General features: G+C 40.1%; 1 protein-coding gene across 18 annotated transcripts in view; it reads left to right on the top strand.

Moving 5' to 3' along the window:
- The window catches only part of CELF2 (CUGBP Elav-like family member 2), a 543574-nt gene that overhangs the window by 397783 nt on the left and 119343 nt on the right, over positions 1-26448 (top strand). For 16 of the 18 annotated variants that reach the window (XM_068189476.1, XM_068189481.1, XM_068189469.1 and 13 more), the window contains one exon: positions 15748-15944. In XM_068189476.1, the coding sequence (XP_068045577.1) occupies positions 15767-15944 (178 nt within the window). In that variant the 5' untranslated portion in view covers positions 15748-15766. Of the gene's footprint in view, positions 1-15437; positions 15583-15745; positions 15945-26448 lie in introns of those variants that run through there. The other 2 variants (XM_068189479.1, XM_068189480.1) reach the window with 2 other exon arrangements.

Genomic DNA, 26448 nt, shown 5'->3' on the forward strand with positions numbered 1-26448 from the left:
TCAGATCATTAATGAGGTGAAAACTTACCCTTATAAAGCTTGTTCATTGCACTGGGAAAAATTGCTGTTCTGGTGTCTTGGCTATGTGATAGAAAACGTAGCTCCCACTCTCTGAAAACACAATTGCTCCATGGCTTTGTATTAAAAGAGAGGGGAAAAAAAGAAAAAAAGTTGTTTGTTTTAAACACTCTCCAGCAACACAATGATTAGACATGACAGTTTGGCTGTGGGGCCTTTCTTTCAGTTCAGGAAAATGTAGAACAGAGCTGAGCTGTCCTTTCCTAGTAAAAATGAGGTCATTTGTAAAGCTTTGTGTACATTTCTGCTGCACTCGTGGAACAGAGCTCACAAAAACAGCTCTCCTGAAGCCTCACTCCTACCTCCACCAGTGCTGCCATTTTTAAGAAATGCAGGCCCACTGACCACATAAGATGAGGAATCAGAAGCTGTGATTTAGACGAAATGGCTCCTCAAGGATGTATAGTTTTGATTTAACTGTCAGTGCACTGCCATTGCTGACTCTGAGCTTTTACAGCTGCGTGTGGCTACAGGGAAGCTCCTTGTAATCTGTTCCTTCTCCATGTGAGCTGTGCATGTGCTTCGAAACAAACGAAAGTACTCTGTCAGGCTTGATTATTCTGTCTGTTACATATACAATGTATTGTATGCATTATATTCGCTAATCCCCGTTGTTCATAAAAATGCCCCAGGCAATTAAAATTTATTGAATAATAATTTATTTTATGTAAAAGCTAATACTAATTTTCATACCCAACTATTTTTCTCCTACCAATCAAATGCTATGTAGCTGCTAATATTTCAAGGTAGTTTTAATTAATGTGTCAGCCTAGTGCAACTCTATGGAAGAATGCATCATTGAATTAAATAAGAAAGGATAGCAATGCATCTACTGGATAAATGCCTAGAAAATGTAGAGCAATGAGACGTGAGATGGCACGTTAGATTTGCACTCTCTTCTACCTTGAAACTTCAGGGAATACATTCCCATTCTGTCCAGGAAACCCCCCAGATTCTCTGACCTTCTTAGTAGAGCAGCAACTGTTTCAGCCAACTGTATTGATAGTCAGCCCAATCATGGAAAGATGGAAGCACAGACAATTAAAGAAGCATTAAAGATCTTGAGTCATGTATGAAGATGCTTGGTAGAAACCAGTAAATCAAACATTCCTGACTTTGTAGGCTAAGTGAACTAAGATCTGCTGTGTCCCCTTCTCCCCTTTGTTTCTTAACTGTCTATTAAAATAGTCTGTGAGTGTGTCATGTTTCCTAACCCATGAAAGTAGTAGGAAAACATCTGGGCTTACTAATAAAATTAGGTCTACTTAAAAAGCAGGCAGCATTGTTTGGGGCCTCAGAGATGTTCTTGCAATCCAAATAATAATAGTGGCTTTGGAAAGTACTTCTGCTGTATTTCATAATATTCAAACATTGCCTTTAAAAGAAAAAATAGAATTGCATCAAGTTAAAAAAAAAATATATCATGAAAGGGTAGTTGGTTTTTTTCTTTAATAACATAATGGTTCAGCATTTATGTAGTGGTTTCCTCTGAGTGTTTTAGAATTCTTTGTTGGGATGGGATCATAATTCGAAGGTGAGGGAGATAAGCACAGCAAAGACAAAAGACTTATGAAAGCGTGTGGCTGAGAAACAGTTTTTTTGTTGCATAGTTCGCTGCTCTTTACCATTAGACACACTTCCCAGCTTTGTTCTTCCCTTAGATTTGGTCTTCTCTGAAGGATGGTTATAGCAAGAAAACTGATGTGCCTTAAAATAATCTGTGAGTAATATCCTTCTCAAAGAATTTGAAATTGCTCGAGTGAAGCTCGGTGTTCAGAGCTGACCTGCTGCCCAGCTGGTGGCCGCCTATCCTGAGTGATTGTGTGGGCACAGGGCACAGATATCCTTCCCTGCCTTAGACCAGAATGAGCACAAATCCACAGCTCTCCAGTGGTGGCAGTCAGAATGAAAATTCAGGCTTCATAATTTCTTTCTCTGTATCTCTTACTTACAGTGACAAGCCCAGCAGGTTCACCCTTCAAATCATTAAAATAAATGCTCATATTATTAAAATCCCATATTTGATGCTTGGATTCCCCTTGGTTTCTTGTATCAGGCAGCTGAGACATGTGAGCTTCAAGTCTGTATTCTTCCACTGCCAGCATCCTGGTCCCTCCACCTGCCCTGGGGCAGGTTCTTCCCTTTTTCCATCTGTTGAGAGAAGGTGCTGATGACCATATAGAGAAGAGTTATATGGAAAAACAGTTGGAAAAGGGCTAGAGATCTTAGGGAACCACATGGCGTTACTAATCCTCCAGCTTTCCAAAGACTTGTCATCACAAATAAGAGTTTTCCACTTTCAGGGGCAGGAGGGAAAGAGAAAAAAGAAGGGAAGACATTAACCCTGTGGTGTGATGACAGAGATTTCTATAAATCACACTGTGTTTCACACTGCTGCTGACAGCCAGCCAAACCTGAGCTGGCCAAGTTTCCATAGGTCAAGTATGTTACAGGGAGCTTAAAAATACATCCACAACTGGTTAACTACCTTTTCTCTTGCACGAGGGAGCTAAGAGTCTTTGTAAATTATGGGGTGGTCAAAATAATGTGGATGGTATTCCTGGTTTTTTCCCATTTCTTCTGTACAAGTGTCACCAAGTCCCTAAGACCTGGATTAATTTTTGCTTGTGAATTAAACCTCCAGAGCAAATAAATATCTGCTAGGGTAAGATTATATCCAAAAAGTACCGTTTAGAAGTTATCTCATAATTTTAAATTTTTCCTATGGCAATTATTTATGATGACCTTAAAAGCATGGGGTTTTGACAACTTTTCAAGCTGTATTTTCCTTTCCATTTGGCAAAACAGTTCCGAATGGCACCCCTCTTTTGTTTTCCTAATGCTGCATTTGCAGAGTGTCCTTCAAACTCACAATTAAGAGATCTTTGAAGTCAGAAGCATCCCCATAAATGGCTGCCATATGACTTGGGAAGTGTGTGTGCATGTGTGTGTGCTAGGGCGTATTTTTGTTAGGATTTTTCAGGGTATGTTTATTAGGAAAATTTAAACCAGTTTTTCTCATTTTGTTTGTTTGAATGATGCTTAAAAGGGCGAGTTGCTCCTTCCCTAATTATGTGTAGTTGTTTATTTTCTTGTGAACTTCAAAAGAACAGCACAGCTGACAGAGCAAAATATCTTATTTGCAGTAATAGAGAAAAAGTAAGGGGCTAAGTAAAATCTGAAGCTATAATGAGGGTTTACTTTAAAAACTCAGACTTGTTGTTGTCTACTTGTCTGCCAGTGCTACTACTGACCTTTTGTATAGCAGGTCTCTCTTTGGACATAAAAGTGAAACTGTTGGTAATCCAAGATACAAAGGAAAATGAATCCTTTGTAGATGCTAGAAAACACATTGTAATGGAATTTAGAGATTTCAATAAGTGAGAAATTAAGACAACTTGGCCTGTTTTGCAGTGCGGACAATGCGTTCCACTCGGCACGCATGGGGTTTTTTTCATTTAAAAATTTGCTCAGTGTTCTGCCTTCACATCCAGTTTCTTTTCTTTAATCTACAAATCATGGTTGCACATCTGGTGGGACCTGGTTCTGCCACCATTTGACCCTGGCAGGAGCGTGTATGTTTTGCCCATCTGAAGCTGAAGCCAGACTCAAGTTTTATTCAGTGTTCTGTCTTCCACAAAGCTGGCAGGAATACTTGTCCTTCTACTTAGAACCAACTACCACTAATATTAGGTTTTAGAGATTTCCCCACTCCTCTAAAAAGCACTAGAGTGAGTTATAAGTATGTGGAAAACTCACTGGGGAAAATCACTTTCTAACTATTGATATTTTAGTAGAAATCTAATGAGGTACTTAGATTTTTCTCATTTGTTATATTGAGGAGCAGTTAGAAAAGAATCAGAAGAAGGAAAACTTTTGGAATTTTTTAAGCTTCCTTGTAATACAATTTAAGGAATAAATCTCTGTTGATTTTGTTGTTGTCCAGGAATCTGATCAGAGCTGAGGTCTGCTCTGCAAAAAAGACGGGGCACTTTTTCAACTCCCTTTTCTGCCCCCTAAAACCTGTCTGGACAAGGATGACTTCTCCCTGGAGACCTGGGAAGTGTTTTCCATACAACATTCCTGTTTGCATTTACTAAACAAACAGAATTTAGACAAAGTAGGAGGAACAGAGGTGTTTTGAGGAGAGGAGGGGAAGAAGAGCAAAAAAACTCCCAACCCCACTCCCCAGCTATATTTTTCATTGAAATGACAAAGTCAGTTTGTTTCCTGTCCTGCATGCAGACATTTGGTTGAGCTACAGCTTCATAACATTGTATTTCCCAGTAACATTTGTTTTCCCACAATTCCCGAAATTTTCCCTGCCCGCATACTTTAGCATCAAGCCTTTGGAGGGATAAAGATATTCTTCTTTGTTTGCTTGTATGTTTAAGATTTCACCTTCCTCTGCTGCTGAACCAAGCCTGATCCTGGTTTTCCATTTCATCATTTAATCTGTAGCCCCTCTAATACTCTTCTAATACCAGAACCTTGTTTTCAAAGACAGAGGAGGAGATGCAAGGATTGACACTACCTGAAAGAGTTACACAGGCAGGCAAGGGAATAAAATTTCCAAGGCCAAATAGTGGGATGAGAAGAGATTGTACCAACCTCTAGCACCTCTTGATTGTCCAGACAGAGGCAATATTGCCTCATGAATAGGCAGTGAAAACCTTAACTTATTTTACCCACCTACGAAAATTTCCATGTTTTTCTCTGGGTAGGATTGGTCCACTCCTTCCCTACTCCTGGCTTCTGATAAACTGCCAAAATGAACCCTCAAGTACAGATGTAGCCAAATTCTTTCCCCTTCCCCTGTCAGGGTTGAAGTCCACCCCAGCCAAATGAAGAGCTTGACTCATTGAAGCAAAGCAGGATGAGCTTCATTTCCCTCTGTTCTGCAGAAATCCTCTTTGTCACCCCTTTGACCTCCAGTTCACCAAAACCATTCCATCTGTGGGAAGACAAAAGTTGGCTACAGCCCCTCACAGATGACTGGCAGCTCCTCCAGCTTTTACAGGCTTGATTAACACAGGAGCAGGTCAAGACCACACCGTGCTGTCACGTGAAGCACTCACGGCTGTTGCCTTGGCAGTATCACGTTAAACTCATCATGTATCAAGATGTGGTGGAGCAGCCACCCCGATCTGAGCACGAACGACACCCGAGAGCTCTGGGGGCCGTGCTGGTGTGTGCGCTATTCGTGTTTCCACTGAGGTCGGCATCTTTCTAACAGCCCGCTGCAGCTGTATTTGCGCATTATGAAACCGCAGCTTCAAAGGGCCTGGTGAAGCAGATCCTTCCAGCCCCGCGCTGCAAGGGAACAAGAGTCACACCATGCAGGAATGTGGCTGCATGTGTCAGCAAAGTGCCTTTTCAGCCTGGTAGCTGAGTGCAAAAATTTCAAGAGGAATTGGGGAATTAAATTTTGAATCCACATCTCTTCTGTTTGTTAGGGATTCATGCTTTCACATGGATGCAATGTTTCATTGTGTGTCTTGTATCATCTATATACAGAATTTCATTTTAATTTTTTAATATTGTCTTTCCCTGTTGTTAGGATTTTTTTCCTCTCTTTTTCTGGACAGGTTATACATATGCTAATAGAAATATGCCTATTATTTGAAGCATAGTTCTGCTTGTCAATGAAGCTTCATTAACACCGTTATCACTGCCTGACATTTATCTTATAATTTTCCAGAGTTGACTGTTACATCTCCATGGAAACCCAAATTGCAATTGAAACAAGTGAGATAATAAAGGCATCCACAGAGGATTGACAGTATGCAAGCCCACAGTGTTTGCAGGCTACATTTGTTTATAGTTCCTTAGATAAATCCCTTGCAGTGGAGATTTTTATTACCTGTCTCCTATCTTTCCATGACTACTGCTTATTGCAAGGTTTAGAGCAACGCTTTTTTTATTTTGCTTTTTAATTAGAGCAATAAATTTTATTGGACTCAGCAAGGGAGACATTGAAGATGTAAATTCTAAAGTGATTTTTTTGGAATGAAATATGAAGATTTTTATATATGAATTTGGTAGTATATAAACTAAGGCATTCTTATGTTGATTTGGTGGAGGTTGTTTTAGGAGCCTAAGCTTAGGATCATGGACTCTTTTGATTTGCTAACTCTTTCAGTATGGAAGAAGGATCTCTTTTTCTGTACCTAAGGACTTGAGCTCTCTTAAGTTCGTGACTCTAAATCAATTTAGATGGTGCCTCAAAGCAAAGAGTCATGAAACTGGAGTGGGTCCAGAGTGAATTAATCTGAAATTAATTTGATTTTGAAAGGCTCCATCTGGCTGTGTTTGCAAAAGGTATTTAGACAGATATATAAACAAATGATCATCTGTATTCTATATGCCAGATGTGGTGTCAAAAAAATGAAGAAATGGTTTTAAAAAAGGAATCAGCTGAGGGGGATTTTGCTACAATGATGCTTAACTTGTTGAAATCACAATTGCATCGCATATTGGACAAAGATCTTCTCTTATAGTCAGATTTGTAGAAGGGGAGAGCATAGCTGAGCTTGATAGGATTTTTTGTTTTAAGTAAGAAAACTGAATGTCACAGCTTCCTCTAATGGTCTATTTGAGATCTAACCAAAACTGGCTAAACAAAATTGGCTGCACCCTTGGCTGTGATCTTCCATTCCTATTTTAAGGATGCTGTTTAGGTAAAGCAGCCATGTCAGGCATGAGCTCTTGGCCTCTTCTCTTTGGGCTTTTGGACCCATGAAAATGATTCCCTGCACTTTGTGGAGCTCAGCTGGGACCAGACCTGAGCATATGTGTACGTACACATGTGGGTGCCAGTCTTGAAAAACTCTGGATTGTAAATTACTTCTTGCAATAATTGGTTGATTTTAGCACATAGAAATGGCTGCATTTCAAAACAAATGTTTGGAGAACACCTTTCCCATGCTCTCCATCTCAGCTCCAGGACAGAGTTTGCCATAAACTAGATAAGACCTTGCAAACCTTATAAGAACTTGCTGATAATTGGCAGCCTGGATAGAAAACTTGCTGAAATAGTCATGTCAGTAATTATGAAGTAAAAGAAAAAAAATTTGAAGCCTTCATTGCTGTCTTTGAAGTTTTTGGAGGGCAAAGGAAGAAGGGAATTGAGTAACAACTTTGTAAATTTGGAGCAGTAAGTGTTTGAAATGGGGAGAGAGCGACTGAGGTTGTTGACAAGAAAACAGATGGTCCTACATGTCCTGAATTTTAAAAGCTTGGTACTATTCTAATTCAGTTGTTGACATGTCACAAATACATAAGCATTTGGGTATAATCAAATACCGTTGTGCTTTAAAAAAAAATAATACCGATAAATGTTTCCTGCCACACTGAAAGAAGTGTGCTTCATTGCAAATGTGTGTAATCAGCTAGGCAAGGCATTAATAATCCACACCATTACTACTGAGCAGTCAGCTACTCCAGGTTCAACTTCATGTGCACCAATCTGTGCTCCAAAACTATAATGTAATATTTCAGGCTCACAAGCTTGCTCTCATGTTACTGTCCAGCTTCCAGTGATACAGAGAGAAAAAGTTCCTTTTCAACTAGAGTCCCTTTAAGGCAGAGCACGGATCATAATGCCCCAAAGACATTACTAGCAAAATAGTTACTGAGGAGCACAACAAGAGTGTAGCAGTAAGTTGCAGTAGTTGCCATAACAGAGGATAGTTTAGACACAGAAAAATTATGAATTAGAAGCCTTTGTTATTACTTAACATCCCAGCTCAAAATGAGATGTGCAGATGCTGGTCAACAGAAAACAGACATTTAAAAATCATGAAAAAAAAATCATAAAAACACACGACTTAGTGTTTGTTGAACTTTCGTGGAGCGTATAGTGATAGAACAAGGGCAAATGACCTTAAGCTGGAAGAGGGCAGGTTTAGTTAGGTATAAGGAATGAATCCTTTATTGTGAGAGTGTTGAGGCACTGGCACAGTTTGCCCAGAGAGGCTGTGTCTGCCCCATCCCTGAAGGTGTTCAAGACAAGGATGGAGCTTAGAGCAACCTGGTCTAGTTAAAGGCTCCCCAGCCCATGGCAGGGGAGTTGGAATGGATGGTCTTTAAGGTCCCTTCCAACCCAAACCATTCTGTGATTCTCTGTCTTCTCTCCTGGGACTTTTCTTAGAAATGCACCTATCTTACACCTGATGAAGACAGTCCCAATCTTGTTTAAGCATTTAATGTAGAGAACAAATTCTGCCCAGAAAGCAAAAATGAATTATTGGGTGCTTGCCTAAGCTGAGCTGTATGTTGCGGAACATTATTGTTTAGCAGACCTCATCAAACCTTGAACTAATTATATCCCAAAGTCTAGGGCAGCTTGGAAGAACAAGGCTTGGGGCTTACACAGGGTCTTAGTTCATATCTTCAAGGACTTCTTTTCAGTCATTCTTCGCATGTATCCCAGAAATTTGTGATTCTCGTCTGTACTTGAATAAGAGGGGAAATGGATTTAAAGCAGTCAGGGTGGGGTGGCTTTGACTATCTTCAGCCATTGAAGGGCAGGCATCTGTCACTGGCTGTTGGGCTTCTACTAACTAACTTTTAACTGCTAGTTTCAGTTGAGTAAAATCTCTAGGCTACTGTAGGCAAATCCTTAAAGATACTGAAAATAGGTCACTGTAGGTTTTATCAGCATAAACAAAAAGATGCTGCCCAGTTCAGATTTGTATAGATGGCGTGTTTAATTGTTTGCTTCCACTATTGGATGAACTAGCAGTGATATTTAATTGGTTTCCAAAATAGAAGACTCTAAAAAAAACAAACCACTTCCCCTCCCTGTTTGCTTTCTCTTCTCCACTCTTTCACTATTGATTACATGTATTTTAACTTGTATGAGTTGCTCCACTCACAGTACATGTACATCATTAACTACAACTGACTATTCTAAAAAATATTTTGTTTAATAAAAAATAAAAAATGGTCCATACAGCAGCAGCAAGAGTTGAGATCATCTGAAACATGTAGGACTTTTTTTTTTCTTTTTTTTTAAGATGTATTTGCATGTGTTTGAAGCAGATGTAGCAGATGTACATAGCTTTTGCAAAGCTTGACTCCATGGTTCCAGGAAGCATTACCCACAGCACAACATTAGAATGACATCTTTTGGTAGGTTTAAACATGTACACAAGGGGTATCCACGGTTTAAGTTGAAGCCCATGCCTTAAATCAAACTGGTTTGTAATAGAAGTGGTGCAGGAACGCAGAGGCTGAACACCTGAAGAACCACCCCCCTCTGGAGGTGAATATTTAACTTTGGTGAGCAGAACTCTGAGGGCTAATTTTAGGAAGGCAAGAAGCCTTAAAGCACAAAGGAGTGTATGTGCTCCAACGTGCACCTCCAGCTGAAAAGAGAACTGCATTTTAATGTAGCTCTTACTATGATTTCCTTTTGTATCCTTGATTTCTTTCTGTGATACTGGTGAGGAATCTGCATCTATACCTCTGAGAAATAACAAGTTTTATCTCAGGTGGGATCAGCTCTCTTCTGATGTTTCTCTAGTCTGCATTTTGTTCAGTACATTTTCCAATTCATATTGCCCTTAGTATCATGCAGTCTGACCTATCTGCTTGAAAGGCAACTTCCCTCTGCTGCTCCTTCTTCCCAGCCCAAATTTATTACCCATCAAAACATTTTGAAGGTAGGATTTTTTTCCCCCTCCATATTTTCAAATATTTTTTTTCTCTGGGATAAAATATCTTCTTACCTTACCTAAAATTTGCAACTGAGGCATTAAACTGATTACATGTACTAAATTTGGAATTAATCAGAAAACAACTATTCCCTGTACTAGCAGTGGTTTGTATGATCTACTATATGGAGAGAGTTGGTAAAGCTGAGCTACAAGAAGTCTCTGATTTCACCAGAAAAATTTCTGTGGATTTTAAATTATCAGGTAAAGTAAAAAGTAACTCATTGTCTTAAGAAAAATGACACTTTTAGAGATAATTTCTGCCAATGCAGAGGCAACACAAGGAAAAACATCTTTGCATTTACCACTGAGTGCTTACACAAGCACTTGAGTATTATTAGCTACCAAGAAGAATGAATTCTGAGCATTGTATGTCAGGTATTAAGAGCCATCAGGATTTTCATGTAATTCATCTGTGTGTGAGAGTGCAAGTGCGGTTGCTCTCTGCTGGGTGGATGAAGAATTGCTCATCTCTTTGTTAAGGTCTTTATGGGCCTGTAAGATGGATTGCAAGTCTTACAGCTGCTCCGTTGTTAGCCCTGCTGATGGGTGCAGGGAAGCCTGGAGATAATTATTTTGTAGACTTTACTGCCTATGTAGAACTGAACATTCTGCCATACGAGGTTTTTTTCCATTGGGCATGATGTCAGGCTCATTTAGCAATTGCTGTTTAGGATATGCGTTACTTAATAATAATTATAAGTGTTATTAGAGTCTAATAGTTTTGCCAAAAACTACAACACACTACAGCAGAAGCAGTTAATGGTTTTTGAAACATCATCTTTCCTTTGAGCTGCTTTTGAGCTGCGAAAATGCTGATGGGCTAGAAGGCATCTAGAGATGACATTTTTCCCCCGCCAAAACACAGAGACCTGGCCATTTACAGCTTTAAAATGTTGTACAGCTTCTTTTTCTGTTTGTCAGAGGTTCTGGCCCTTATTTTGCTGGCCAAAATCCAATGTAGGTAATTACCTTCTGTGTCTATAAATTGCAACCCCCTGCAGTTTTCAATTGGGTACAGTATTGTTCTACCCTTCCTGGCTGAAATTGTTGTGCGATAATGCTCCATGTCATTAAACAGCTGCCGTCTGTCACCTTACGATGAAGTCATTCCTCTCTAAACAATGAGTTTATAAAGCTCTTTTGGGTCCTTCCAGACGAAATTTGCTCGTAAACCAGCAATTATGATCTTTGGAGTACATTAAGGTGATGCTTGCCTGTCTCTCTTGACAGCAGTCAGACGCCTTCAAAGGGTGTTGTCCCTTTTGTCAGTTTGTGTGATATCCTGGCAGTGATGCCACAGCTCAGATGTAAATGCTTTATTGCTGTAAAACTGTGGTGCCTGTAAATACCTCTGCACTGGGTTGGATTTAGTTGTCATTACACTTGGAACATGTTTATTACCATATTCTTGTTCTGTTGGCTCTTAGGGGGAATTCAAATATCATATACCATGGAACATAAAAAAGGCAAATCCCCAGCAAAATGGTAAAACCACAATAATAGGGTGAGGGTTGCAATATGAATTAACCAAAAAAGAACAGTAGGAATGTTCTGGGTGGGGTTAAAAACAGATTTGGCAAACAGGTGTCATGTAAATCCGTTTGGTCCCCGTTAACAGCTGTTTTTCAGCACCTGACTTGACACTGGGATCATTAATGGAAATGAATGTGGATTAATGCCAAAGCTCTTAACAGTGATGAATTTAAGAGAGTCTGTTTTGATTCAGACATTTTTTTTCTGAAGGCTACCTCTCTGTCCTGAGTGGGCAGTTCACTTTTTGCAGTCCTGCAGTAATTAAAGATATGAATGGGAAAGACCAAGAGGGCATCTACTAGGTTTTTCTGGTGCTCCTGCTGAAGCAGCAGGGATATTAAAACAATCTCTAGCTCCTCAGGAGTGGCCCTGTCAGCTTGCTGAAATGATGGAATGGTAGTTAGGTTATTAGAAGAAAAATTGGCACAAATTGAGAGAGAGGATGCTCTGGCAGCAGCCACAAGCAGCCAGCGACTCAGTGTCTTAATCTCTGCCCTCAGGCTGCTCTCTATGATACAGATGACACCTTGTCAGTGAAGAAGATGTGCTGGGTCACCCCTGAGTCCAATGGGCTAAATTGGCCATGGAGGGAAGGATTGCTACAGCATAGAGCCATGTTATCTATTTTCTTATTTCTTTCATTCTTTTTTTTTTTCCTTTTTTTTAATGTATGTCATCATTTGGGTACTGACAGTAACTGCCAAGGGATCCCATTCTCATTAGTGTCCCCTAGACACAGCTATCTCTGTACACCTGTGCTTTCAAGAAACAGTCCTAAGCTTTCACAAGGCTTGCTTTGCTTCCTTCTGGGAAGTTTTACATGTAGTTTCTCTTATGTCTTATTACTTCTTGGGTACAGGAGAAGGGGAAATGGGGGAAGGAAGAAGCCACTTCCTCTGAGAGCCACTGTGTTGGCAAAGAGAAAGAAATAAAAGTCCTATAGCTGTTAGCAGCCAAGAGGTCTTAGCACAGAGCAGTAATGTCCATTGGGTGAAGATGAAAGGTGAGAAAAGATAAGGGAGTTCATCTTAAATGAGATCATTTGCAAAGGATCAAGCATATTTGGCTGGAACCCAACAAGTTCTTGACAAACTGAACCATCAGGCAGGTGTCGTGTATAATTTTGTTCCTCAGTGGAGCCTTCTAGTGCACTGCAGGGATTAGATCCATAGAATCTATAAAATAGGTGTTTTTTCCCCAATGTTATCTCTCTGCTGATTTATTCAGTTGTTCATTTTGTCTGCATTGGCTCTAGTCCTACACCAGCTGCCAAAGCTGGGTGAGGATACTACTGAAAGTGTCATTGCTGCAAAGTGTTCATGAGTTCCTCAAAATTGCAACAGTGAGACTTGGATTCCCACTCGGAGGTGTGTGAGAGCCTTGGTTTGCACTGAGATCAAAAGGAGTGCAGTTTAGGAAGAAGCCCAGCTGTGTTTGTAAAAATGAGTGCCCTCTCTGTGGCCTGAACTTGTCTGTCAAACCTCCAAAACGCTGGCAGCTCAGTCAAGTCCCTACCTTATGGTAGAAAAATATTTTAAAGAAAAGCCTAAATTATGCTTGGTTTTTCCCTAAATCTGCAGAAGTTAGTGGCTTGACAGAGCTGTCAATGGATGGTGGAATTTAGTTTGGAGAAGTTTTAATGACTTACTCAAGTTAATGCAGGCAGTGAGTGACAAAACCTATGCCCTGGAGCTTTGCATCGTAGTGTATGGCACTGATGCCTTGAGTCAGAGTTTTAACCATCTTCAGCCAATAAAGCATTTAAAGAATATGATCAATGTAATTCAACTTCGGTCCCAACAAAATAAGAAAGGGCTTAAACATTCTGTGCAATTAGAAGAGAGCTTGGCCTGCGCCTAAACCTTTAGCTCAAAGCAAGAACTAGATGCGAATAGGGCCATTTACCTGAGAAAACAGGTATTAGTGTTTGGCTTTGTGCTTTCCTAAAAAATTGGCTAATTAGAAATGGAAATTGGGGGGCTCTTGGTGGTAAAGGTGGTTTTGGTAAAGGAAAAACCAAAGGAATAAACTTGTTACTCTTTATTAAACATGACCCTAGCTGTAATTGTGGGCTAAGTAGCAATTGTGTATGGATTTCTTAAAGAAGGAATCCAACAGAGAGAACAGATGAAGGGCATAATTTAAAACTGAACTCAATACAAACAACAGAGAGAATAAATGAAGTGAAAAGTCAAGCCAATTTATGAAAGAAAGTAGTTGACCAAGCCCAGGGCAGAGCTGGGAGCTTAACTCAACTTCTACCTTTTCTTTCAAAATAACATATAAGCGTTTTCCGCAGTTATTTTAAGCTATGGGTCAGGGATTTTTCAACCTCCCTAGCAGGGAGGTTGTTTGACAGAATGGGTTTTACGTAGAGGAATAGGAATTGAAAAGAAATAATTGAGTGGTTTTTTAGAGGTTTAAGTGTCACATAGGTGCCTACTGCTCCATGAAAGTCTTGAAAGTTGTTCCCATGAAGTGTCACTCAAGTGAGTCAGTCATAGTTTTTCTGTTTCTTGGCAATTTTAAGGGGGTGGTTGGCTTGGTTTGGCTTAAGTGTTGTCTTTGTATGGAAATGCAGTTTCTAAGGCCTAGAGAAGTCACAATTCCTGCAGGTGAACTTGTGACCTGCAGAACTTATTCAAAACAAAGAGCATTTGCAAGATGAGATATTTGTACATGAAATGTAATGTAAAAGTTTGGACCAAATCTTGGAGTCTCTTACTCAGGCAAGTTTCCTGCTAGCGTAGATAGGAATTTTAGCCATTTATGAGAGCGATAAATGCTGTTGTCTGCTGATCCGTGTTGAAAGCACTTCACAAGGGATGATCAAACTTCTTGCTGGTGGTGTAAAATGTGCCTTTAATATAACTTTCTCCTTCCTGCCTGTAAGCAGGGAAAGTGCTAAAGTTAATACGGGCATATTAATGTGAATTATGCTTTCAAGTAGATGAAACACATGAAACAAAATAATTTGTCTTCACACAGGTTATAGCTGTGAGACAGGGGAATTGCACAGGGTTGTTTTCTTCTCGCCACTCTTAGATATTTTTTTTTCCACATGTAAAATATTATTTTCATCTGGTTGTGCAGATTCTGAGCTCTTCCAAGTCCTCCAGTGGGCATTCACTCCTGAACAATCATCAAACAGAGAAATTCTAATTAAAGCCAAGTTTTTTGAAAGTGGCAGGTGGCTCTGAAATGCCTGAATTCTGCCATGATCAGCTTCTGACATTGCTGCATACAGGCCATTTGCCCCCTCTCCCTGGTGGAAAGATGGGGGGATGCTTGAAAATTCATGCATCATTAGTGTTCTTTCTTGAAACTGAAACATCCAAAAATCATCAGCACTTTTGGAATTTCTAGCCAAGTAATTAGTTGAACCTACTGTCCTTAATTATCAATAATGCAAGGGGGGAGAGGGAGGAGGGAGGAGGGAGTGATGTATTATTACTTTTGTTCAGTATTTAAAATTATTTATTTTCTGTGTAAGAGTACCAATTCTCCTAAACCGTGATGTATCATTTGTCTCCCAGATTAGATTATTTTTTGTTTGGAAGTTCTTTTTCCCTGCAAAAGTGTGGTTGTTTTGAACTTGGATTTAGGACGTACATCTGGAGATCAGATAGGCTAAGAATTTACAGAGGGTGAAAGTGTTCAAAAATTTGCTTTCCTTTTGCAGGGCAAAAAAACTTTTTGAAGCAGCATTTGAATTTCCACAACGATGTAGGCAGTTTTGCCACTGCCATCTCTTTTTGATTTGTGCATTTTTTTAATGGCAGCAATAAACACTATGCTTTAAACTGGGTCTCTCCAGACTGCTTTTCCTTTTTAAAGAGTGCAGGCAACTAATCGGCAGCAACCAGCCACATAGCTGGAGTGTTTTCCATTCTAGGCAATATCAGACTAATTTGATGCACACATGGATGCTTCACACAATCTGCAGATTCATCGCTGGCATCTTGCATTAGTCATCTGACAGATTGCCAAGTGTTTCATACTCCTTTCATGTGACTTTATTACAAAACACACACACATAGACACACGCACTGCCTGGTTTCTGCCAGTAGCCAGTTTAGTAAGAATTCACTGCAGTTCTGTTTACAACAGCCATGGAGAGAAATCTGCACTTATTTGCCACTATCATCTACTTTAAAATGCAGAAGTCCTGGGTTGTGTTGTGCCGCTCTCATCTTATATAATGACATTAAGCAGCAGCCTGCAGAGAAAACCAGACTGAATGAAAAATGTAATAGCATTGGTTTTTGTTCGTAATACTTATGCTATTAATTAAACACTGATTTTTTTTTTCTGCTTTGTGCCAATTGACATCATCTTCTGCATCTAGTGCACATGAAAACTGCGTAGTCTCCTAACTTGTCTTCTCTTTTCAATCTCCTTTTCCACTTTCTAGTAACGGCACAGCTAACAAGATGAATGGAGCTTTGGATCATTCAGACCAACCAGACCCAGATGCCATTAAGATGTTTGTTGGACAGATTCCCCGTTCGTGGTCAGAAAAAGAATTAAAAGAACTTTTTGAGCCTTATGGAGCTGTCTACCAGATTAATGTTCTCCGAGACAGAAGTCAGAACCCTCCCCAAAGTAAAGGTACAGTAGTTATGCTCTCTTTGCTTTCAGTTTGCTTGTTTTCCCGATGATCTTGCTTCCCTTCAGCATTTCCAGAGAGGTTTACAGCGGGGCTTTAGGTTTTGTAGTATGCTGTGTTGAGCTGTGCAGCAGTCCTAAGAGGAGAGGACTCATGAATCCTATCGGATATTGCCTTCCTCCTTTTCTTAAACTGAGGTTTATTGTCTGTTATCTGGAAGCATGCATTCCAACTGTGCAAAAAATAAAAAAATATCGCTCTCCTTGTTTAAATTATCATTGCCAAAAATGTGGAAACCGGAGAGGTTGCTTCCCAGGATTAGCTCATGAAAAATATAATTTTCTATTACCTTTCATTTCCTCTCTTTGCACCCCAGGTGGGAAATATTTTAAGGATTCAGAAGGGAAAAATTATGGTGGTGGGTTCTTGCCACATCATTGCTCCAGCAGCAATAAAAATTACAAATAGCCACCCTGCCCTTTTTCCAAAATATGATTTTTTTTCTGCAATCATGTTAAAGGATTTTTTTGGCATTGATATTGTTCTAAATGAAAGGGTTAGTTTTCCTTCCTGCATTTTTCTCTACATACATAAAGTATTTGTCCCTAACTATATTCCTTCCTTTCACTAAGTATATCTGTGCTTATTTAGGCACATGAGAGTTTTGTGTATTACAGCTGTTTAAGCGTGACACATGCTTACATGTAAACTGGAAGTGAGTATTTTGGTTCACAGAATGCATTTTCGTCCCTACCTAGCTGTATGTTTTCATTCAGGTTTGGTATGTGAGAGCGTTGCTACCGTTAGAAGTAATTAGCGTAGCTCAGAGGCAGAACTGGATATGCATGTGTGTGCCTGGCTGTAAGGCTGCTATTTCTTATTTACACTTATTTACACTTCTTACTGCACTCCTGCCACTGACTCTAAAAACCTTCAGAGCACACATACTATGGAGAATATCACAGAATAATTTTGTGGGCTCACAGCAAAGTTAACAGTGCAAAACAGCCCTTGCTGGAGATGAGAGGTGCCTGCTGTTGTGGGAGGCACACAGCACAGCCTCGGGTGCTCCTGTGCTTTTGGGCAAAGCACTGCCAAGCCTCAGCATATCTCCATTTTCCTGGTGCTGGGCAGAGGATCCTCTCAGTGCCTTCTTTTTGCTGCCCAGTTTAAGCAGTCGGGTACTTTGAGTGGCCACGGTTTATTTTGGGTTGCTTGCATCTCTCACTTCTGGTTAAAAGACTTGGTGCATTGGTCTCACACCAGTGTCAGGGAGGAGGTCTAGCTCACTGTACCTTCCTGCTATTCAAGTGTCTGTGCTAGATCACTCTTGCCCCTTCCCCATCCCTGGAAGTTTTCAAAGGTATGTTGTGTGAACAACCTGCTCTGATGAAAAGTGTTCCTGTCCATGACAAGAGGGCTGGAATTAGGTGCTCTTTAAGGTCCATTCCAACCTAAAGCATTCCATGTTTCTGTGATTCAAAAGCAGAAGGTATTTCTGGTTGGAGTGTTTCAGTGCAGTTCTGCTTCCAGCCCACCCCCCCATCTCATTTCCCAGGATTGATGTATTGTAGCATGTACCCCCGTACTGTGTTAGCACAGAGCCCTCACCAAATGTCTTTTTCTTGTAATGCTGGATAGGAGAGCATTGAGAGGTCAAACAACTGGATTTTCTGCAGTCCAGGCTGCTATGGATGAGCAAACTCCTCCTTACTTTAAGCCACTAAAATGCTGAACTTAGAGACTCGTCCATTTGGAAGCAGCTGATTCCTGGGTCACAGCAATGCCTTCCCACTAAGCAGTAAATGAAGTAAGAATGATATTGTGGTTAGACAGAAGAAACCCAGTGATACCCATTTCTGGGAATCACCGTACCTGTCCATCAGGAAGCTGGCAGGCATAAGGATGAAGCATAGATCATGCAAATCATTGTAGACTAATTATCAATGTTTGTAGTCCCATATACAATATTCTTTTTGAAAGGTGGCTGGGTTTTGGGGATGCTTTTTGCTTGGACTCTTTTCAGCCATGCAGAGATTACGCTTGTCACTTCAGGCATTACGTGTTAATTAATGAGTAAATGAAATTAATCCTGAAGGTAGGCAGAATAACCTTCAGACTTACTTTTCTCTGGCACCAGCAGCAAGCTCCTCTGGTGGTCAGCTTTTCCCTCAGAAGCTTTGGAGGAGTGTATCTCCATGCTGGCTCTATCCTTCCTCCTGGCTGAATCTGGCAGCGAGGTTGCTAGAAACCTCTTGAGTTTCTTGTGGATATCTCTTGACTAGGAATGATCTTTATTTTCTTAATCCAGTTGCACAAAGGATTCAGTGTGAGAGATTGCTAAGAATGTTAGAAACAAACAAACTGAAAAATTGCCCTGAAAAACATCCTACAGTCTTCTTTTCTTACAATGCTTGACAATTCCTCACCTACACTATCTACTAGGCATTTAAAAAAGAAACTGAATTTTCCTTTTTTGTTTGGAGGTCATAGAATACCCTGAGCTGGAAGGGACCCACAAGGATCACAGAGTCCAACTCCTGACTCTGTACAGGACAATACCAAAAATCATGTGTCTGAGGTGGAGTGAAATTCCATGCTCCTCTTCTGTGTAAAAACCCACACAAAACAACCATTTTTATTTAATTTGTGCTGGGTGGATTTGGGTTGTGCCAGGCATTTTTGTAAACAATCCGTCCAGGGGACCACGTGGTAGGGTGAGGTAGAAAAAAGTCCATTTTTCATTTCATTGCATGGTTGGGACTGTGTGTAAGGCAGAACATTCACAGCCTGGTGTCACACAGAAGTTTTTTTCTGAATATGCTGCAAGCCATGAGTTGTAATGACAGGAATGCAAGTTGGTGTTACTACACCACACAGAGGGGAGCAGTTAGGTTTTGCTCTTTAAAGAAAAGCATTTTGATTTTTGGAAGATTTCTCTCTTCTCAGACAGGGGTTGTGTATTTCTGTGAGCTTGGCCAGAGGGGCTCCTCTAATTTGGACCGAGTTTTTCTCTGATGAACTGTTTATGAAGCTGCAATCTGAGTCTCTCCCAATTCTGTCAAAAATAACCATAGGCTGCTTCTCTCTCTCCTGCTGTTATTCAGACTGTCTTTCATACCCTCCAACGACAGACGGCCTAGTTCATGTCTTTCCTCCTCTTTTGTATTGCTTGCCAGCTCTGCAAAGCTGAGGCTGGAGGAAGACAGGTAGAAAGCCAAGTTTGCCTCACTCTGGAAAACCAGAGGAAAGCCATCATAATTCCACAGATATATTGATACTACTGCAAGTGTTGAAGCTTGGCTTTATTAACTGGGAGTTTCAGGAATGGCTGCATTCTAGGAAATTCCTCATCCTTTCCAGAGCTTGCATTTCTCTGCTTCTTTTGGATGTGTGAAAGAGCTCAGCAAAGTAATTTGACTTTATTTTTATCTCCTGTTGTTTTGTAAGGCTTTTCTGTCTTTCTGCAACAAAACAAATCTGGGGGATTAGGTAAACTAAATAGGAAAAAAAAACCAACAAAAACATTAAAAAAAAAAAAAAAAAAAAAAAAAAAAAAAAAAAAAAAACAACAGGGCAGGAAATTCTATACCATTGAAATAAATGGTACTTTTGGCTTCTGGGGGCCAAGGGGATTCAAAGTCTGGGCATATCAGCCCTCTCTGTTCCCAATCCCACTTGCTCCCTTTATATAATTTATTCTGAGTGAATAGATGACTTTTTTTTCCAGATCAGTTGTTAAAAAGAGTTTCTTTTTAACAACTCAAATTGTTAAATGCAGCAAGCTCTGTGGGAAGGCAGCATACACTGCCACCAAGATCTCTCTTCTTCCCCACTGTTTTCCTAAGCCGGAAAGATTTCCTTGCCTACTTTGGTCTTGAAGTCCAAGTGCTGAAGCAAGCAGATGGTGCAGGGCTACTTTTGTCTTTTGAAATGCAGCAGAAGTGTCTTGGGCCAGATCCACTATGTCCTTTTGGCACCTTGCCTCTGCTTCAATACCTGGTAATTCTTGGAGGGATCAAGGTCCCTTAAACCAGCTTTGTGAACCTGAATTTCTTTGTGCTGCCATAGGAATCACTGCAGAAAGCAAGGAGAGGCACCGGTGTGTTGTAGATGTAACAACTGACTCCGTGTTTGCTCGCAGCCTTTTACACACCCTTTATCAGATTAGAGGGAGGCTGCTGAGTGAGCAAGGATGTGCTGCAGTTAAAGGCCAGTGTTTATTATTATCCTGTTTAACATGGTAATTTAAGTCTACTGGGAAGCGAGCAGAGGATTCTGATAATGAGGCATTCATCTGCAGCATACAGGAGAGACCAGGTGGGCAAGGAGGTGTATAGGTGTGTATAGTTCCATGTATATAAAGAGAGAGAGAGAGAGAGAGAGAGAGAGAGATATGCATATAGGAGGCAGAAGTTACCTGGCTTGCTTGAGCATTATTTCAGCCTCAGTTTAGCCCTTCCAAAATAGTCTGGTGCAGGCAGGGGGGATGATCCCTGTCCTCCAGCAGATCCCTGTCACAGTGCCTGGTACAGTAGGAGCAAAGGGAACTCAGGGAGTCCTGCACAGCAGCAGAGCTGTGGCACTCACTTTGTCACACATTCCCATCCTGAGTGTCCCAACCTGCAGCAAAGACCAGCTGCTCCTTGTTCCTTGCCTGCCCCTGTGACACCACACGGCCAATTGCACCCTCTGCTCCTTCAGGCACTTTCTATACATTGTGTTTGGCAAAACTGTTTTAGATGCTCTTTAAAAGCTTCCTTCAGCCAGCACTCCAGAAGCTGGGGTTTCTCTACACTTCATGTCTTATTCTGTGTTTTGAATGCTTTCAGAGGCCCACATGAGCACTGTTTAGCTTTTGAAATGAGATGAGTTGCACCATAAGCACTTTTGCTGTTCAAATTGCAGGATATGTGCCCACAGCCATTGTGTGTGTGTGTTTTAGACTAAATTTTGGTGATGGCGGCTGAGAGATATTTTGTTACTATGCAGACTTGAGATCTTTTCCTGCACTTGAAATCTTTACCTGTAGTAAAAAGTGCCTTGCATGTTATTTTTTAGCAGGCGCATTGTACACTATAAGAAGTTTCAGACAAAAAGACTGGCAAAAGACAGATGTCATTAAATAAAAGTATGATGGAGAAGAAGAGAGAATGGTAAAGTTGAGTTTTTAGCTTGAAGTTTCTGATTGTAGGGCATTTAAATTTAAACCTTAAGGAATCTTAAATCTATAATTTTAAATGGGTTCTAAATAGCATTATAGAATATATTCCAGATGTGAGCTGATTTTTAGAAAAGGTAATTCTTACTCGACAAATCTGATGGAGTTTTTCAAGAAGTTTCTGTGAAAGCGGACAGGTGTGAAATCATCTATATAATCAAGCTGATTTCCCAGGGGCATTTCACAGAGTGTCACACAGGAGACTAATCCATGCAGTTGCTGGTGAAGCAGAGAAGGACCCATTTCCAAATGGGGAAAGGAGCTGTGTAGATGATCTCGGGCAGATTAGAATGGGGAAAGGTTACGGGTCAGGGGAAGAGAGGGGATGATGATTGGAGAGAACAGGGACTGTTATTGGAGATCAATACTTTTTCACTCTCTATGTAAATGGCTTTGACAGAATGAACCACCAACCTGTTATCCAACTTTTTGGATCATGCAGAAGGGACTAGATGGGGGAGAAGCCACCTGATAACCTGGAGAAAACAATCAAACACAAAGAGATTCTGCTGGGTAAAACGAACCGTGAGCAAGAAGAGTAAATTTTATTTTGAGTGAACACATATGTTGAATGAGGGTATTTTTCAAAGATTTGAGAGCAGGAGAGGATTTGAAGAGTGCAGATTTCATAAAAGGACTGAGATGATGTTTTGTGTCTGTGTGGTCAAAAAGGCACAGAAAATGCGAGCTGTATAAATGGAAACATTGAATAGAGCCTTCAAGGAAATACTGCACCACTTAAAGAAGGATTTTTTTAATCATGTTTAAACTACAGTTACCAATATTTAGTACCATTCTATAGAAAAGGGCAGAGGTCCAGAGAAGAGCAGCATGATTTTGTGTGAAGTCAGGAAGGGTTGAGCCATGGTGAAAGGTCTACAAAGGTTAACTTGTAAAGGGCTTCAAAGATTGACTTACAAGAAAGCTAAAAGGGGAAAAGCTGAGGAAGAATACATGACTGTACCTTGGTTTGGAAAGAAAAAGTTGTAAGGGGATACAATTGAAGTTTCTGCAGTATGTTGAACTGCATACCAAAGGCAGGAATAGATAAGCTCTTTCAATTAATATTAAACCCAGGGACTGCACAGTATAGACTTAAGACTGAGGAACAGCAGGCCAACAGAAAAATATTTGACTTCTCAAGTCAAACTTTCTTCCTCCACTTGCAGAGCAGAGAACGGCTTCCAGAAGAAGCAGTGAGAAGAGTTCCAAAAGAAACTTTCCTTTTGCTTGTTTCCATTTAGTGTTTTGAAATCATGCATCTGGAACAGGACATGACATGATTGCTCCCCATGTCCAAGTGCAGTTTCACCCCATAAACAGGACAAGATGCCAAGCTGTCAGTGGCTGTCTGTGGCTTAGCCATGCCCAGCATGAAAAGGGGCTGAGATTGGTGTCCCCTGATATTTTTGCATTGCTTTTAAGAGAGGGAGCAGATCAGGGTAGCATCCCATTGCGTACTTGACTGCAAACATGTTGCCCACTTAAGTTAGTCTCACTGTATACTCCCTTCATTGACAATGGCAAGAAAGTCAGCCCCTGCGATAGCAAAAAGTATCACAGCAAAGCCAACCCAGTCAGACAGAGCAGAAGTAATGGAAGATATTTGTGAAGAGACTGTAACAGGAGCTGTGGTTGCAGAATGGGAAGACTAGAGGATGGTGGGGGAGCTGGGTAGAGGATTTTTCAGATGTGGTGTTTAAATACAGAGGGAGCACAGAAACCTTTCTTTAGCCTTGTTTCTAAAGTTCCTGTATACAGTGCATGAATGACTGGAGCAGAACAAAGGTATTTTTACTTTTAGTCATCTTTTCCCTCCCTATTTTTATAGTATTTATCAGAGGGGGAGCTTGGTCCAGAAATGTGGTCTCTAGGTATTGCTGAAAGAAATTAATAAAAATAACACATCTCTGAGGGATTAAAGTAGATCACTTTGGGGCTCATTGGCTGCAGTTTTGTAGCAGCTTAACTATGATTTACAACTGCATATGAATTTTGAAAAGTAAGCTAAGACTGTATAAGCACATTATTAATTACATCTGTGTTGGAAAAAAAATGCATTAACTTTAACTACATGAATCTTTTTAGTTAAATTGATAGAAAACCCATGTACAGACCAGCCATGAGAAGAGCAGGACTTCATAGTCCAGTTGTAGTTCTTTCTAATGTTCATGTCTGATAACACTTGAGGAGAAGGCAAGTTCAGTAAAGGGGTGTTTGAAAAGGAATTTTGAACTTTAGTTCAGATGGGCTATAATAATGTGTAATCTGTTGTTTGTAATGGCATCACTTCATTGGGAAAAAAACCCACATAGGCAGGCACTTAAAACAGCTTGAACTTTCAGTAAAATTGAAAAAAACCAACTAATCAAATTGCTTTCTTGAATGTGAATAGTATGCCAAACCCCAGTTTCTCAAATATATAATCTCAAAGGAAAAAAAACTGTAATGCATTGAAAAATCTAAGTCAAGTCATGCACACACTTGCATGCAGGAATAAATCAATAGATATAATACTCAGACATAAAACACAGGCATGTTTTAAGTATTTTCAGGATTACTGCCTACATTTAAAATATATACATCCATAAAAGTGCCAGATACTGTCAGTTTGATATTTATGGTATCCAGTATCTTTAGTTCCATATTAAAGCTCACATCAATGAGATTCGACCATTTTATGACGTTGTGGCTCTGAAATTCTTTCCTCTTCCAATTTTTGATTATGTGAATAAACACACTATTTATCTACTTGTCACATAAAAAATTATGTGAGTTTTTGTTAAAAGACAATAGCTTCAAAACAAACCATACAACCCTTCTCTTGTTATGTAGTGTTTCTTATTCTATTCCGTTCTAATATCAAGATCATTTGCTCCAAACACATCAGAAGATTTTGCAAAGGATGTGGGGACTGGTCTGAAATCTTCACACACTTTGGCAAGGATCTCAAAGGAAGAAAAAAATTGATAACTGAGCAGTGTCAAAAATGAAGTGTAATTGGGAAGCAGCCTTATGAGCATGGATTTTGAGTTTACTGCAGCTTGCAAATCTCTCATTTCCACAGCAAATCAGCAGTTTATTGCTTTTATCTTGTGTTCCTTTCACCCCACTAAAATCAGTCATAGGTGATTGTGCACTTATATGCACAAATAAATAATAGCCTAAAATTAAAAGCCACAATGCAGGAAGATTTCCTCATTAAAAGATAGAAGGAGAGACTCCAAGGCACTAAGAATTTCTGTCACTGCTGAGATGATGTGAGAGACAAATATTACAATGAAGGGTCACAATAAAAAGCTAAAGACCACATAAAACATTTTAGCATAAATATGTCATCAATTTTGCTAGTTCTTAACATGATATTTAAACCCCAGGAGGGCCTTGAAAGGATGTCTGCTATTCTTTATAATTTTCAGATGCATTAAAAGCAGATATGTATAGCATATATAGCAGTGTAAATGAATTACTATTTCATTACTTCCATCTTCCCTGCACCAGACCTTGTCAGCCTGTATTTTTTTTTGTGGGAGCAGGGTAGCAAGAGGGCAGATTTGGGCTTGTTTTGGGTCTGGCAGGACCCACAACATCCTCAGTGTCAGACTTAAATGGTACAGATGCTATAAAAGGATGTGCTGTGCCAGTTGTAGTATTACTCTTTTTTAAGACATCGGTTTCGTAGTGCACTGTAACCATCAGCATATTTCAAAAGAATAGCAAGTAACTCCCCAAGGATAAAGTCTGGTAGTGGCTTCTAAGCCCGGTTTGAGCTTAACTCAAGCCAGTGAGCTGTGGGTGGAAGGCTGTGTATGCCATATAAATCTCCTGGTCCATCTGTCTTGGGAAAGAATGCATTTTCAGGAATCTGTGTCTTTCTAATTGCTTATAAAAACACTCTGAGACAAGCCAGTGAATAAATTAAATTTGAATGTTTCCAGTGGATCTTTTCAGTTTCTCACTGAACCTAATTACTGTCTAATCTATGCCCATGAGTATGCAGTTTTAAGTGGGACGTTAGACTTTCACTCTGCAGATTAAACTCTGTGGTGCATAAATTCATTATTATTTGTGTAAGAGAAAACTTCAGTGTCTACTACCTTGTGGTTTTAATTTAAAATAACTACTGCATCCAATTCAGGCATTCTTTTAGAGGACTAAGAAGAGCTGTAAAGAGGTGGAAGATGTTTTCTAATAAACGGTGTCTCCTATTCACCCAACTGAATTGGAAAAATTTATGTTTCAAACAGTAATTAAACTCTCCTCGTAGCTCAAGATGTCATGCCTTCAACTGCAATTTTAGGGAGCTGTACCACAATGGGGAGTAGATTAATATAATGTACTGCAGGAAACTTTTTGCTGCAAGGATGAGTGAGGTACCGTAAGGAGCAGGGCTGCTGCTTCAGCCAGACACCTCCAAGTGTTTTGCAAAGGGAGACAAATAGCATCACTCCATTTTTACCAGCTGGAAGAGCTGAGATACAGAGGCCTGGGGGGACTTTTCCCAAATTTTTGAGTCACTTTGAGCAGGCAGAGAAAGATGTCCTCTCTGTGCCGGTGTCGTTTTGCCTAAATCAAATCTGCTCCATTCTTTTTCAGTGCATGAATCCCTGGGCTGGTTGATGCAAAAATTTTGTTATGTTAACACTGCCCAGGTGAGATCTGCATTAGTTTATTCACATATTAATCAGATCTGATGAGAACTGCAGTTAGAAAACAAGTGTGGAGCAGACCCAAAGGCACCAGCTCTCACTCTTCCTATGCTCCCCCTAATTAATACAGTGAGCCTTAAACAACAACCTTCCTTTATTATTTGCAGATCATGGGATATAAAAATCATTGTAGATTTAAAAAGGACTATATTAGCCCAAGTAATTCCACCAGGACTTGAGTTTCTATAGTGGAAAGTGTTGTGTTGTCTCTGGCTCAATTAGATTTTTCTCAGTGTCAATTTTAATTCACTTCACCAGAGCGTGGGGAAACTCTCAGTGGAAGGGATAATGTTGCTTCTGAATGAGAGCCTCCTGTAGCCCACATTTTATTTAAGAGTTTTAAAATGCTTCACAGTCCCACGTTCTCCCTTGAACGTCTGCTATTGTGTGCCATAAGAGCTGAACAAAATTGCTTGGTGTTTCTTAATGTGACAGACATCTGAGTCTGGGCAGGAGGAAGGAAATGGGGAAAACAGGGTCCTTGGTCTCTCTCTTTTTATTTGATACTAAAAAGAAAAAAAAAGTCTTGATGAGCCTTGGTGGCCAAATAAACTTTCTGTCAAATCTTTCCCACCC

The sequence above is a fragment of the Anomalospiza imberbis genome, chromosome 5 (genome assembly GCF_031753505.1).
Source record: "Anomalospiza imberbis isolate Cuckoo-Finch-1a 21T00152 chromosome 5, ASM3175350v1, whole genome shotgun sequence".
NCBI lineage: Eukaryota > Metazoa > Chordata > Aves > Passeriformes > Viduidae > Anomalospiza > Anomalospiza imberbis.